This window comes from Nerophis ophidion, linkage group LG12, assembly GCF_033978795.1.
Source record: "Nerophis ophidion isolate RoL-2023_Sa linkage group LG12, RoL_Noph_v1.0, whole genome shotgun sequence".
Classification (NCBI taxonomy): Eukaryota; Metazoa; Chordata; class Actinopteri; order Syngnathiformes; family Syngnathidae; genus Nerophis; species Nerophis ophidion.
In genome coordinates this window covers 51,178,359-51,194,390 of record NC_084622.1, presented here as the reverse complement: position 1 = coordinate 51,194,390, position 16,032 = coordinate 51,178,359, and the positions used below count along the sequence as shown (strand labels likewise).

Genomic DNA, 16,032 nt, shown 5'->3' with positions numbered 1-16,032 from the left:
AGGTGAAAGGCAGATTAGGTGGTGCAGGGAAATGTTCTTTCACTGTTCATTAGACATGTTCCCCTTTAATGTTGCACTAAGCCAAAGCAGTCTTTTTTCCTTCTTTTTTTACACGAGATAAGAGCTGCTTCGATTCAGTCCACTTTCAATTAATATTAACTGTCAATTTAATATGGAATTCACCTTTTAACTTTGAAAAGGGCTTACAACTTCAACTAAATTTGTTCACATGAGAAAAATAAAAGAAAAACATTGTTCTTTTTACGATACTGTAAATATCCAAAATTCATGACCCTGTAAATAAGCAAAATAACAGTGTCATGTACACAAACACCCACCGAGCTGCGAGCCCACGTTCCAAAACTCCTGAGGGTTATAGTTGGAGGAAGACGTCCTGGAGCCTGCTGGGTAAATCCTGCTGAGGAACCTCTGATTGTGGTGAACAAATTCTTTACCTTCAAAAAAGAGGATGCCACACAGTCAAAAGATGAACATAAAGGATGTATCATGTGAATAATCAGGGTGTAAAGCAGGGGTGTCCAAACTTTTTCCACAGAGGGCCGCACATGGTAACATTTAAGCATGCGGGGGCCATTTTGATCATTTTCATTTTCAACCCATAACAAAATGGATTTTTTTTTTAATCCTTATGGCTCCTGGGGAGCATAGAGGGTCTCAGTCACTAAAATGTTAAAAACAAGTCAAGTTATTATTATTTTTTATTTAATGCTTACAGTAAATCTCTATATTAACTTGAGGTTGATATAAAGTAAAACAAATAAGGTTTTATGCCTTTTCTGTGAAAGACAACTTTGTTTTTTATAGTAAAACTGAAATATGCAGTATTTAGATAGATAGCTAGTACTTTATTGATTATGCAGTATTTAGATAGATAGATAGTACTTTATTGATTCCTTCAGGAGAGTTCCTTTATTTAGCAAGTAAAGCCCTCAAAGATCAATAATGCAGGACACTATTGATTTTAATTGTTTAATATTTTTAAATAATCACAGTGAAAAGTTAAATAAAATCCTACTAAATATATTTGAGATCCGAAAGGTTCCCCACTCATAAAGTGATGCATTTTTATTAGTTTTTTTTTACTTTTAAGACTTAAATTTCAAGATCAACTTCTGATATATCTGTCGATTTTAAGTTTGAACTATTATTTTGTTTGTTTTATGCTCTTTTGTCAAATTTTGGATGTTTTTCAATGGCAACTACCCAACATATGCAATATTTTTTACACATAAAACATTTTAAAGTGATCATTTTTAAGTAATAATTCAATATAACATAAATTTCTTTTTTGAGCAATGTAAAAAAAAGAAAGTAAAGACAAAAGGGAAAAAAAACTGCCTGCATGGCAGCTTTGTGTCAACATTACCACTTTTTCTCATTAGATTACACCTAATTCCACTTTTTTTAAATGTTTTTTAAACATTTTTCAATACTATCAATTTTGCAATTTTTGCAGAATGTGTGGAGGTCCGGTAAACGATTACCTGCGGGCCACAAATGGCCCCCCAGGTGCACTTTGGACACCCCTGGTGTAGAGGAAACCCTTGTTTATTACCGTCCATTAGTTCCAGGGATGATTGGGGTGAATACATTTCCACAAAGTTGAAATGATTCATTGTAAATAAAGTTTTAACGAGCAGTGGACAATTATATTTCTTGACAATAGTGGCGATGTCATTGCTCATGTTCTTCCATTTGGAAGTGGCTCACTCGCAAAAACATCGGCGGTGATAAGATGTAAACTTTGAGGCTATTTCCTCTTATCCTTGTTAAAAAAATTACTATTAGTTTCATGGCCTGCTTGTTTTTTTTTAGTTATTTTGGATCATCTCTGTGTTCGGAGTTTTTGCACTATTGTGTGTGTGTTTTTGTATTTCTACCCTTCTTGAAACATCAACATGGAAAAGTACCTTCCACATGAGGACCGGTGAACAGGTTAGGACCGAACTCATGGTGACAATACGGAAAACCATCGCATCTAGTAGAGAGCCAAATACTAGAGTCCGTGATCATTGCTCCAAAGTCAGGATTTTTTTTGTTGATTTAATGTGCATGCAAAAGTAAACATTAACAAGTGCAAAGGCGACAATTTATGATAAAACAAGATGGCAGCTAAAGAAGGACTTCCCTATTCCTCCCCCAAAAGAACTTGGCAGGTGAGCAGCTGATTTTACGACTTCCGGTGCTGACGTAAGACAACTCACGTCCCATATGAGACCATAGGATGAACAAAAACACTATGGTACGAAGACTATAGTGGCCATTAACGGTTAGGTTCGGGGTTGCCCAAAGTGCGGCACAGGGGCCCTCTGCAGTCCGTGACTCATTTGTCCTCAGCCTTAAGCACATTATATTAAAAAAAAGAGATCTCATTTTGTGAAATGTATCAAAATGAGGGTGGTCCCAAGAAAAAGGGATTTTTCAAATTGACTGTGTCGGTGTTAAAAGTTCTCCCCCTCTGGTCATCATATGTCATAACAAATGTGTGTAAGAAACTGAATTGCTCCCCCTCTGGTCAACATATGAAATAACAAGTGTGTGTAAGAAATTGAATTGCTCCCCCTCTGGTCAACATATGAAATAACAAGTGTGTGTAAGAAATTGAAGTACTCCCTGGTCAACATATGAAATAACAAATGTGTGTAAGGAATTCAAATGCGCTCCCTTTTGCCAAATGTTTAAAAAAATAAATAAATATGTATATAGGGACATATTGTAATAACTTGAAGTAAACAATAAAGATTAAAAAAAATAAACAAACAAAAAAGTAACTTTTTTTTAATATTTGGAATAACTTCTCATATTCTTTTGGTTTCTGTAAAATTGCAATATGTTCTCATATAATTATTACTTTTTTAATGTAAAATTATTACTTTTTAATGCAAAATGATGACATTTCTCATTAAATTCTGACTTATCACAATATTGCCAATTATTTTTTGTTGTTCTTGTAAAATGGTGGCATGAGTAAAATTATGACTTCCGTCATAATTTTGCCAACTAAAATTTCCGATTATTATAACATTGCCAACATTTTTAATTTTTCTTACAAAATTACGACTCTTTTCATAAAATTGCCAACATTTTAAGCTTTTCTTGTAATTGCGACTGTGATTTAGTACAATTCCAAGTTTTATCATAATGTTGCACAAATGTTCCGTTTTTCAATTTTGAAGTTAAATTACGACTTCTATCATAACACTGCCAAATTATGAGTGTTTGTGAAACTGTAACCTTTTTCTTTTGAAATTTCAACTCATTTTTCACAGCAAGCTTTTTTATATTTGCATAATATGTATATAATATTAATGTTGTAAATACAAATCTTTATAGTTTATGAAATCTAACAAAAAAAAGAAGGATTTTTCAAATTGACTGTGTGGGTTTTAAAAGTGCTCCCTTCTGGTCAACATATGAAACAACAAGCGTGTGTAAAAATTTGAAGTGCTCCCCCTCTGGCCAAGATATGTAATAACAAGTGTGTGTATGAAATTAAAATGCGCCCCCTTTGGCCAAAATTAATCAATTAATAATGTATAGAAAGACATAATGTAATAACTTGAAGTAAATAATAAAGATTAAAACAATTACAAACAAAAAATAAAAAAAATTAAAATGTACTTAAAACTTACCTTTTTTATTTTTGCATAAAGTATGTATATATTATTAATGTTGTAAATACAAATCTTTATATGTGTAGAAAGGGTGGTCCTAAAGAGGTAGGCATTTTTCGAATGTCTCAAGGCAACAAATACATGAATGTGTGTGTGTGTGTGTGTGTGTGTGTTCTTGTATTTTTACCATTCTTAAGACAGATAGTACTTTATTGATTCCTTCAGAAGAGTTCCTTCAGGAAACAAATACATCAACAAGGAAAAGTACCGGTGAACACCTAAGGAACAAAATCATGGTCCCAATACAGAAAACAATTGCATTTAATTGAGAATGTCTATCAATCCAAATTAGGGTGGTCCCAAAAAGGAGGGATTTTTCAAATGACTGTGTGTGTCAACGTATGAAATAACAGCTGTGTGTAAAAAAATTTAAGTGCTCCACCTCTGGTCAACATATGTAATAACAAGTGTGTGTAAAAAAAATTGAAATGCGCCTCCTTTGGCCAAAATTAATAAAAAATAAAAAAAATATAGAGAGACAGACTGTAATAACTTGAAGTAAATAATGAAAGTTAAAACACAATTATAAACAAAAAAAACACGGAAATCTTACCTGTTTTATATTTGCATAGTACGTATATATTATTAATGTTGTAAATACAAATCTTTATATGTCTAAAAAGGGTGGTCTTAAAGAAATGGGCATTTCTCGGAGGTCTCAAGAAGGTAACAAATACAAGAATGTGTGTACGTGTGTTTGTGTGTGTTATTGTATTTCTACCCTTCTTGGGACATCAACAAGGAAAACTACCTTCCATATGAGGAGGTGTGAACAAGTTAGGACATAAATAATGGTCCCAATACCGGAAACCATTGCATCGAATAGAGAATGTCTCATTTGCACCCCTTGTGGTGAACTATATCAAAATATGAAATAACAGGTGTGTGTAAAAATTTGAAGTGCTCCCCTTTTGGTCAACATATGTAATAATAAGTGTGTGTAAAAAAAAATGGAAAATGCGCTCCCTTTGGCCAAAATTAATAAAAGTTTAAAAAAATATATAGAGACATACTGTACTAACTTGAAGTAAATAATGAAGATTAAAATACGATTACGAAAAAAATAAGTAATGAAAATCCTCCCTTTTTTAGAGTTGCATAGTATGTATATATTATTAATGTTGTAAATACAAATATTTATAGAGCTAGAAAGGGTGGTCTTAAAGAAATAGGCATTTCTCGAAGGTCTCCATAAGGTAACAAATACAAGAATGTGTGTATGCGTGTTTGTGTGTTATTGTATTTCTACCCTTCTTGGGACATCAACAAGGAAAACTACCTTCCATATGAGGAGGTGTGAACAAGTTAGGACATAAATAATGGTCCCAATACAGAAAACCATTGCATTGAATACAGAATGTCTCATTTGCACCCCTGGTGGTGAACTATATCAAAATATGAAATAACAGGTGTGTGTAAAAATTTGAAGTGCCCCCCCTCTGGTCAACATATGTAATAATAAGTGTGTGTAAAAAAATGGAAAATGCACTCCCTTTGGCCAAAATTAATAAAAGTTAAAAAATATATAGAGACATACTGTACTAACTTGAAGTAAATAATGAAGATTAAAAAACGATTACGAAAAAAATAAATAATGAAAAGCTTCCCTTTTTTATAGTTGCATAGTATGTATATATTATTAATGTTGTAAATACAAATCTTTATAGAGCTAGAAAGGGCGGTCCAGTTTTTGAAGGTCTCAAGAAGGTAACAAATATAAGAATGTGTGTGTGTGCGTGCGTGCGTGCGTGCGTGTGTGGCCTCACGACTGTAGTACACTCGGTGCGACTATACCTGTAACTTTTGCCAGCTTGCGGGCTTTTTTCTCCCCCATGGAGGTGTTCTCACAGTAGTTCTGACAGTCTTTGGAATGGCTGAAGCTGATGAACTTGACAGACACGGTGTAGGTGACGAGGTCAGACAGAGCGTCCGCCACCACCACCTTCTTCTTCTACTCAAATGAGACGAGACACAACAAGTGTGTGGAGTGTGACATGAATTAATATACTGTTCTCGTCTGTTTCAGCCTCAGCCTGCAGTCTGACTCACTTTGACTATCTTTCTGGGAGACCAAAACTTAAGTCTGCTCTGCAGATCGTCATCTTCCTCCTCCTCCTCTTCCTCCTCCTCCTCCTCCTCCTCGCCCTCATCTCCACTCTCGTCTGCCTCTGTCCCTGTCACTCCCTCTACCTTAGCACGAGGCTTTAGCTTTTTATTCTTAATGAGGATCTTATACTTTAGGTCCTGCGTGAACATTTACACACACACACACACACACACACACACACAATCCGTCAAACTATTCATTTGCGCTTGAAATGAGTTGGGAAATTCTATTAGATGTAAATACAAACGAAATACAATGATTTGCAAATCCTTTTCAACCCATATTCAATTTAATGCACAACAAAAACAAGATATTTGATGTTCAAACTCAAAAACTTTTTTTTTTTTGCAAATAATAATTAACTTAGAATTTCATGGCTGCAACACGTGCCAAAGTAGTTGGGAGAGGGCATGTTCACCACTGTGTTACATCACCTTTTCTTTTAACAACACTCAATAAACATTTGGGAACTGAGGAAACTAATTGTTGAAGCTTTGAAAGTGGAATTCTTTCCCATTCTTGTTTTATGTTGAGCTTCAGTCGTTCAACAGTCCGGGGACTCCGCTGTCGTATTTTACGCTTCATAATGCGCCACACATATTCGATGGGAGACAGGTCTGAACTGCAGGCGGGCCGGGAAAGTACCCGCACTCTTTTTTTACAAAGTGACGCTGTTGAAACACGTGCTGAATGTGGCTTGGCATTGTCTGGCTGAAATAAGCAGGGGCGTCCATGAAAAAGACGGCGCTTAGATGACAGCATATGTTCTTCCAAAACCTGTATGTACCTTTCAGCATTGATGGTGCCTTCACAGATGTGTAAGTTTTCCATGCCTTGGGCACTAATGCACCCCCATACCATCACAGATGCTGGCTTTTGAACTTTGCGTCCATAACAGTCTGGATGGTTCACTTCCCCTTCAGTCCACATGACCCAATGTCGAATATTTCCAAAAACAATTTGAAATGTGGACTCGTCAGACCACAGAACACTTTTCCACTTTGCATCAGTCCATCTTAGATGATCTCGGGCCCAGAGAAGCCGGCGGCGTTTCTGGATGTTGTTGATAAATGGCTTTCGCTTTGCAAAGTAGAGCTTTAACTTGCACTTACAGATGTAGCGACAAACTTTACTTAGTGACGGTGGTTTTCTGAAGTGTTCCTGAGCCTATGTGGTGATATCCTTTAGAGATTGATGTCGGTTTTTCATACAGTGCTGTCTGAGGGATCGAAGGTCACGGTCATTCAATGTTGGTTTCCGGCCATGCCGCTTACGTGGACTGATTTCTCCAGATTCTCTGAACCTTTTGATGATATTATGAAGCGTAGATGTTGAAATCCCTACATTTCTTGCAATTGCACTTTGAGAAACGTTGTTCTTAAACTGTTTGACTATTTGCTCACGCAGTTGTGGACAAAGGGGTGTACCTCGCCCCATCCTTTCTTGTGAAAGACTGAGCATTTTTTGGGAAGCTGTTTTTATACCCAATCATGGCACCCACCTGTTCCCAATTAGCCTGCACACCTGTGGGATGTTCCAAATAAGTGTTTGATGAGCATTCCCCAACTTTATCAGTATTTATTGCCACCTTTTCCAACTTCTTTGTCACATGTTGCTGGCATTAAATTCTAAAGTTAATGATTATTTGAAAAAAAAAAAAAGTTTATCAGTTTGAACATCAAATATGTTGTCTTTGTAGCATATTCAACTGAATATGGGTTGAAAAGGATTTGCAAATCATTGTATTCTGTTTATATTTACATCTAACACAATTTCCCAACTCATATGGAAACGGGTTTTTTCTTGCAAATAATCACAGTCTTTATATAAATGAAAATGTACACTAGGAAGTAATATTGTCCCGATACCATGTAGTTTTTCGATACTTTTCTAAAAAAAAAAGGGGGGGATTTTTACCACCTGAAAAGCTTCAAAAATGTGTCTCCTTAGTTCCCAAATGTTTACTGAGTGTTGTTTAAAGGAAAGGCCATGTAACACAGTGGTAAAAATGCCGCTGTGCCAACTTTTTTGCAATGTGTTGCTGCCATTAAATTATAAGTTAATGATTATTTGCAAAAAAAAAAAAAAAAAGTAAGTTTTCTTAGTTCAAACATTAAATATCTTGTCTTTGCAGTCTATTCAATTGAACACAAGTTGAAAAGGACTACACTGCAAAAACTGAAATCTAAGTAAGATTGAATATCTCAAATAAGGTGATATTTGCTTATTTTCTGTCTGATAATATCATTCTTCTCACTTAGCAGATTTTATGTTAGAGTGTTTTACTTGTTTTTAGGGTTTTGATCCCAAATGATCTCAGTAAGATATTACAGCTTGTTTCTGAGATCTGATGACCTATATTGAGTAGAACATGCTTGAAACTAGAATATCAACTGTTGCAAAGCTGTGTCATTAACACAAGTATAAAACTACTATTCTAAAGTAATAGTTTCTTATTTCAAGCATGTAAAAAAAAAAATCATGACTTTGACACAAACGTCTCTCATAATTAAAACAGATGACAGACAAATGGACTTTGCTGTTTTATTTTTAATGAAGCAATATAAATTAGGTACTCATATAGTAGTACAGTTGTTATTACTGAGAATATACTTATTTTAAAGGTATTTTTGGGTTCATTGAGGTTAGCTAATTTTACATGTTTTGGAAAGTCTTGACAAGCCAAATGTTCTAGTTCTATTGGCAGATCCTTTTGCTTTAGTTCAAGTAAAATACCCCTCATTTTTGTATTTTTTTTCTTGTTTTTGAACACTGACTTTTTGCAGTGTAGCAAATCATTGTATTCTGTTTTTATTTACGATTTAGACAAAGTGCCAACTTCACTGGTTTGAGGTTTTGTAAGGAAAACAACAGAGGAAGAAGAAGAAAAGAGCACTGAAATGGAGAGCTGTAAGATGCTGCCGCCATATCGGAAAAATGATTAATAGTCAATCCGGACATTGGTGCAACATTAACAGGGTCACGCCTCACATTCGTAATTAGAAATAACCGTCACCTTGCTTGATATTATTGGAAATAACTGCCACGTCTCTAAATAAGAGACAAAATCAAAGTAGACATGATGTATAATGCAATCACCTTGTATCAGTTGGTAAAAAGTCATGACATTTACAATAATTCAGTTGTTCTAATAAAGTCCTGAAGTTATAGTGCAGGTAAAAAAAAAAGTATATAGGACAGATATATGCTATCTTGTTTATTTGCAAGTCAATTGGGATAAAGCACTAAAATAACTTCCAACTTGCTGGTTGTCAGAGCAGACATAACAGCTTTTCTCTGACATCTAATAAGGAAGACATTTATTCGGGGAAGCTTTAAGAATCATGAGTCGCACGGATGAAAATGCTCTCCGGCAATAACTTCCAAATGAGAAGCAGCTCTCAGACTAAAGCCCTTCATCCAGCTCATCATCTGGCGACTGGATATTCTGTCGCCAGTCACTGCAAGGCTACAAACCCTGTTTCCATATGAGTTGGGAAATTGTGTTACATGTAAATATAAACGGAATACAATGATTTGCAAATCTTTTTCAACCCAGATTCAGTTGAATATGCTACAAAGACAACATATTTGATGTTCAAACTCATAAACTTTCATTTTTTTTTTGCAAATAATAATTAACTTAGAATTCCACGGCTGCAACACATGCCAAAGTAGTTGGGAAAGGGCATGTTCACCACTGTGTTATATCACCTTTTCTTTTAACAACACTCACTAAACGTTTGGGAACTGAGGAAACTAATTGTTGAAGCTTTGAAAGTGGAATTCTTTACCATTCTTGTTTTATGTAGAGCTTCAGTCCTTCAACAGTCCGGGGTCTCCGCTGTCATATTTTATGCTTCATAATGCGCCACACATTTTCCATGGTAGGCAGGTTTGGACTCCAGGCGGGCCAGGAAAGTACCCGCACTCTTTTTTTAAGAAGCCACGCTGTTGTAACACGTGCTTATTTCAGCATTGTTTTGCTGAAATAAGCAGGGGCGTCCATGAAAAAGACGGCGCTTAGATGGCAGCATATGTTGTTCCAAAACCTGTATGTACCTTTCAGCAGTGATGGTGCCTTCACAGATGTGTAAGTTACCCATGCCTTGGGCACTAATGCACCCCCATACCATCACAGATGCTGGCTTTTGAACTTTGCGTCGTTAACAGTCTGGATGGTTCACTTCCCCTTTGGTCCGGATGACACGATGTCGAATACATCTCTGTGCTGCTTATCCACCTCCGCTTGGGATGTTTTCCTGCTGGCTCCGCTGTGAACGGGACTCTCGCTGCTGTGTTGGATCAGCTTTGGACTGGACTCTCGCGACTGTGTTGGATCCATTATGGATTGAACTTTCACAGTATCATGTTAGACCCGATCGACATCCATTGCTTTCCTCCTCCCCAAGGTTCTCATAGTCATCATTGTCACCGACGTCCCACTGGGTGTGAGTTTTCCTTGCCCTTATGTGGGCCTACCGAGGATGTCGTAGTGGTTTGTGTTGTGGTTTGTGCAGCCCTTTGAGACACTAGTGATTTAGGGCTATATAAGTAAACATTGATTGATTGATTGACAAAAACAATTTGAAATGTGGACTCGTCAGACCACAGTACACATTTCCACTTTGCATCAGTCCATCTTAGATCATCTCGGGCCCAGAGAAGCCAGCGGTGTTTCTGGATGTTGTTGATAAATGGTGCCTTCACAGATGTGCGAAGAAATATGTTGTCATTGTAGCATATTCAACTGAATATGGGTGGAAAATGATTTGCAAATCATTGTATTCCGTTTATATTTACATCTAACACAATTTCCCAACTCATATGGAAACAGGGTTTGCACTTTAAGTCTGATGCAGGAGCATTGAAGTCGGAACATTGTTTGAACATGAATCAATTTGAGATTAAACAGCTTTGCAAATGAAGGACAGCATCCCCAGAACAATTGATCTTCCCCAAACTGTTTCCCATAAATATGGACGCATAGAATTCTCTGAATTCCCCTAAGAAAGTAACATCTTCCATGTTACTTAAGTCTTCTTACCTTTGGGCTTGGGAGGTCTCCAGTGGTGGGGTGATCTAGGCGGACACTGAGCAGTTTGTCCCCCAGTATGCCAGTGAGGTAGAGGGCCATGACCTCCTGCTGTTCTTTAGAACAATGGTTCTCCAGTGACAGGATCACCGGGTAAACAGACACCTGCCAGAAAACCGTAAATAGAGCCATTAAGCCCAACTTGTTTGTGTAGATTATCAGGGCCCTCCTACATTTAAGGTTATCCAGGGTAAATCCCACCTAACCTTATCCTAGTCCACACACACACAATGGGCAGTGTCATGCCAAATTTCTTCTCCCTACAAAGACCCCCACCCCCATTTACTTTCGGGGTCATGATTAATACAGACGTTTTGTTAACGCTATATTATAAAAATATAACGCTATATTATAAAAATATAACGCTATATTATAAAAATACAGATGTTTTGTTAACGCTATATTATAAAACAATTTAAAAAACAATTTACAAACACAAGCTATGGGATGACATAAGAGGAAACGTGACCCCACAAGTAAATGCGTCATCTCATAGCTTGTGTTTGTAAATTGTTTTAAAATGTATTTTATAATATAGCGTTAACAAAATGTCTGTATTTCTATAATATAGCGTTATATTTTTATAATATAGCGCTAACAAAACGTCTGTATTAATCATGACCCCGGAAGTAAATGGGGGGAGGGAAGGTTTTTGTAGGGGGGAAGAAATTTGGCGTGACATCAGCATCTGTGAAATTTAATTTGCAGGAAAGGAGTGAGTTTAGGGTTGAATTGTCCACCCTCGTTCTAGTCTCTGTCACTATCTTTTTTGGACATTACTACTTGCCGTAGTTTTGAAGCAATGCATGATGGGAATCCGGATGTTGTGTGTCAGTGTGTTAGCATGCCGGCTGGAATAAAGTGAAGTGAATTATATTTATATAGCACTTTTCTCAAGTGACTCAAAGCGCTTTTTACATAGTGACACCCCATATCTGAGTTACATTTAAACCAGTGTGGGTGGCACTGGGAGCAGGTGGGTAAAGTGTCTTGCCCAAGGACACAACGGCAGTAACTAGGACGGCACACGCGGGAATCGAACCTGCAACCCTCAATTTGCTGACACGGCCGCTCTACCAACCGAGCTATGCCGCCCCAGCTTCGTGCCTGCCTACTTTATGGGTTATAGATGAACCTGCAGTATGTTTAAATGGAGGAAAAGTGGACGTGACGACAGGCTGTCCTCATTCAGGTCCGGCTGGAAATCTGGAGAAATTTGGGAGAATGGTTGTCCCGGGAGATTTTTGGGAGAGGCAATGAAATTCGGGATTCTCCCCCAAAATTTGGGAGGGTTGGCAAGTATGACAGGGGGTGCTCATTTTAAAGAAAAGAAAAAATCCTCCTATTGAGCGTTGTACCTCGAAGGCGTGCTGGTCCACGGTGGTGATGACGTCCTTGAAGAGTATCTTGGTGGTCAAAGTGTACCCGTGGTAGACTACCGGCTCCATACCTGGTCCATCCCAGCAGTCTATTTCCAGACATCGACAGCCTTTTCTCAGAGCGCTGCGCCACACACATCACACACACTGAATATGCGTCGCCATTGCTAAGATGGAATATACTTAGAGTAGTCAGTGTACAGCTGATAAACACATTGTCATTTCTATAGTCATGACCTATAAAGATTATCTGTGTTGCTTACTCACCTTTAGCATATATTTTTTCGCAAGTGAAAGCTGAGACATCATTTTTAGTCTTTTATTTGCAGTAGTACACGTGTACTTTGTTGTGATGAATAACACCTGTTTGGCACATTTTGCTTTTTTTTTTTGTCTTCTTGTTTGAATTATAAAACTGAGTAAAAAACACAATTTACTGCAACTTTCACTTGTTTCTGCAATTTTAGTGCAAAAAAATACTTTTAAAGTACTTACAAGCAGACACAGTGTGTAGACAGACAAGGAAGAACGGAAACATTTTGGCCAAAAACTAAAGATAAATGTGAAGTTATAACACTGAAACGACCAAAGGAAGCTGTGCTTTAAAGGCCTACTGAAAGTCACTACTAGCGACCACGCAGTCTGATAGTTTATATATCAATGATGAAATATTAACATTGCAACATATGCCAATACGGCCTTTTTAGTTTACTAAATTGAAATTTTTAATTTCCCACGAGGTATCCTGTTGAAAACGTCGCGGAATGATGACGCTTATGATGACGCGTGCTTGTGGCGTTATTGGTTGGAGCGTACATGTCAGCCCAGCACAACTTACGGCTAAAAGTCGTCTCTTTTCATCGCATAATTCCACAGTAGTCTGGACGTCTGTGCTGCTGAATCTTTTGCAATTTGTTCAATTAATAACGGAGACGTCAAAGAAGAATGCTGTTGGTGGAAATCGGTGGATTGCAGCTGCTTTTAGCAACACAAACACAGCCGGTGTTTCTTTGTTTGTTGTGAAGCTTTAACACAGTGCGGTCAAGCGAACATGTTTCTCTACGTCAAACCAGCATGTTTTTGGATGGGAAAATTGTGATATTAAGTCGGCTCTTACCGGAGACTTGAGTGGATTATGCGACCTCCTCCTGCAGCTGTCAAAAAGGCAGCTGTGATCTTGGCTCCTCCGTTGGCTTCTCTCAGAGACAATGGTGTTCGTCGCAGCCCTCCGACTTTCAGGTACGCCTTTATAATCTTACTAAGACACTATTAACACAATAAGCAGGTAAGGAATTTTCCAGAATTATCCGAGTAAATGTGTCTAATTACATCTGAATCGCTCACACTGCCGTCGCCTTTTTTTTTTAGTGCTTCACTCTAACTGTCCTCATCCACGAATCTTTCATCCTCGCTCAAATTAATGGGGAAATCGTCGCTTTCTCGGTCAGAATCGCTCTCGCTGCTGGGTGCCATGATTGTAAACAATGTTCAGATGTGAGGAGCTCCACAACCCGTGACGTCACGCGCACACCGTCTGCTACTTCTGGTACAGGCAAGGCTTTTTTATTAGCGACCAAAAGTTGCGAACTTTATCGTGGATGTTCTTTACTAAATCCTTTCAGTAAAAATATGGCAATATCGCGAAATGATGAAGTATGACACATAAAATGGACCTGCTATCCCCGTTTGAATAAGAACATCTCATTTCAGTAGGCTTTTAAAAACAACTTACACAACAATTATTAGGAATCCAAAAGGGTCCTACTCATTAAAGTGTTAAAAAATAAATTATACATATTAATAACTGTTTACTTTTAACACAATAACCTCCAGATTAACTTCAGATTATACATTTTATTGTTGTTTATGTTTTTTGTTTGTTTGTTTGCCCTTTTTAAAACAAATTTTTAAAAAACAGCTTACTTTTTTATATTTAGGGACGGAGTGGCGCAGTGGAGGAGTGGACGTGCGCAACCCGAGGGTCGCTGGTTCAATCCCCACCTAGTACCAAGCTCGTCACGTTCATTGTGTCTTGAGCAAGACACTTCACCCTTGCTCCTGATGGGTGCTGGTTAGCACCTTGCATGGCAGCTCCCTCCCTCAGTGTGTGAATGTGTGTGTGAATGTGTGAATGTGGAAGTAGTGTCAAAGCGCTTTGAGTACCTTGAAGGTAGAAAAGCGCTATACAAGTACAAGTGAAGTGAAGTGAATTATGTTTATATAGCGCTTTTCTCTAGTGACTCAAAGCGCTTTACATAGTGAAACCCAATATCTAAGTTACATTTAAACCAGTGTGGGTGGCACTGGGAGCAGGTGGGTAAAGTGTCTTGCCCAAGGACACAACGACAGTGACTAGGATGGCGGAAGCGGGAATCAAACCTGCAACCCTCAAGTTGCTGGCACGGCTGCTCTACCAACCGAGCTATGCCGCCCCAAGTACAACCCATTTATCATTTGTATGGCAAACACAAAATATGCAACATTTTCATCAAAGAATATCTCAAAGTGGAATATTTAATGTGACGTAATTGGTGCCTTGAATAGGTCAATCATTCATAATGAAACTGATTTTGATTCATTATTATTTTTTAAAGAAAGAAACAGCCTGCATGGCAGCTTTGTGTTATTAGAGTAAACATTGCAACATTTTCTTGTTACATTTCACCTGTTGGCAGTATAGCTCGGATGGTAGAGTGGCCGTGCCAGCAAACTGAGGGTTACAGGTTCGATTCCCGCTTCTGCCATCCTAGTCACTGCCATTATTATTTTTTAAAGAAATAAACAGCCTGCATGGCAGCTTTGTGTTATTAAAGTAAACATTGCAACATTTTCTTGTTACATTTCACCTGTTGGCGGTATAGCTCGGATGGTAGAGTGGCCGTGCCAGCAACCTGAGGGTTGCAGGTTCGATTCCCGCTTCCACCATCCTAGTCACTGCTGTTGTGTCTTTGGGCAAGACACTTTACCCACCTGCTCCCGGTGCCACCCACACTGGTTTGAATGTAACTTAGATATTGGGTATCACTATGTAAAGCGCTTTGAGTCACTAGAGAAAAGCGCTATATAAATATAATTCACTTCACTTCACTTGGCTCTTTTGTAACACTTTTTATCTTTTTTTTAATAGTATTTTTACAATGTGCCGTGGGGCCGTTAAAAAATGACTTGTGGGCCGTGAATGGCCCCCGGGCCGCACTTTGGACACCTTTGGTCTACTTAAAACAATTTCTATAATTAATAATGAGATCCAGAGATGCAAATTCATACATTATTCACTCAGATGGCAGCCATGTGGCCCTCAATGAAAACCCCTTTGACATCCCTAAAGACAGCAAAGAAATATACTAAAACCTGCTTGTTAAGTTAACAGTGTTTTTTCTACATATGTTTGGTTGGCAGTGTTGGAAAACAAGGAGCTATTAGAAATCATCTTTACCAGACGTAAGCATCCAGGTGGCTTTTGCCCACGAGCTGGTCTCCGGTTAGGTAGGTGTTGTGCGAGGTGGAGATGAAGTAACTGCTGAGCGGCTGGTTCATGTCTTGGTAGACCGTGGTGTGGGCCTGGTCGAACACGCAGCAGTCTTTGGACTCCATGTAGCGCAGGAACCCTTCAAAGGTCATGCACTGACTTTCGGAAGCTAGAAGAGCACAGGGTCACAATCAGGTTAGTGAGGACCGGTCTTGGCGTTACAGTAACGCCGTTATTTTCGGCGGTAACTAGTGGTCTAACGTATTATTTTTTATATTCAGTAACTC

The 16,032-nt window shown here is 38.0% G+C and overlaps 1 protein-coding gene across 1 annotated transcript in view; it reads right to left on the bottom strand.

Moving 5' to 3' along the window:
* Positions 1-16,032, bottom strand: part of LOC133563535 (1-phosphatidylinositol 4,5-bisphosphate phosphodiesterase zeta-1-like) — a 59,115-nt gene that overhangs the window by 31,103 nt on the left and 11,980 nt on the right. The window contains exons 2-7 of the mRNA XM_061917705.1: positions 15,713-15,914; positions 12,256-12,400; positions 10,850-11,002; positions 5,745-5,939; positions 5,490-5,646; positions 339-455 (exon numbers count right to left, since the gene is read on the bottom strand). Coding sequence (XP_061773689.1) covers positions 339-455; positions 5,490-5,646; positions 5,745-5,939; positions 10,850-11,002; positions 12,256-12,400; positions 15,713-15,914 — 969 coding nt within the window. The remainder of the gene's footprint in view (positions 1-338; positions 456-5,489; positions 5,647-5,744; positions 5,940-10,849; positions 11,003-12,255; positions 12,401-15,712; positions 15,915-16,032) is intronic.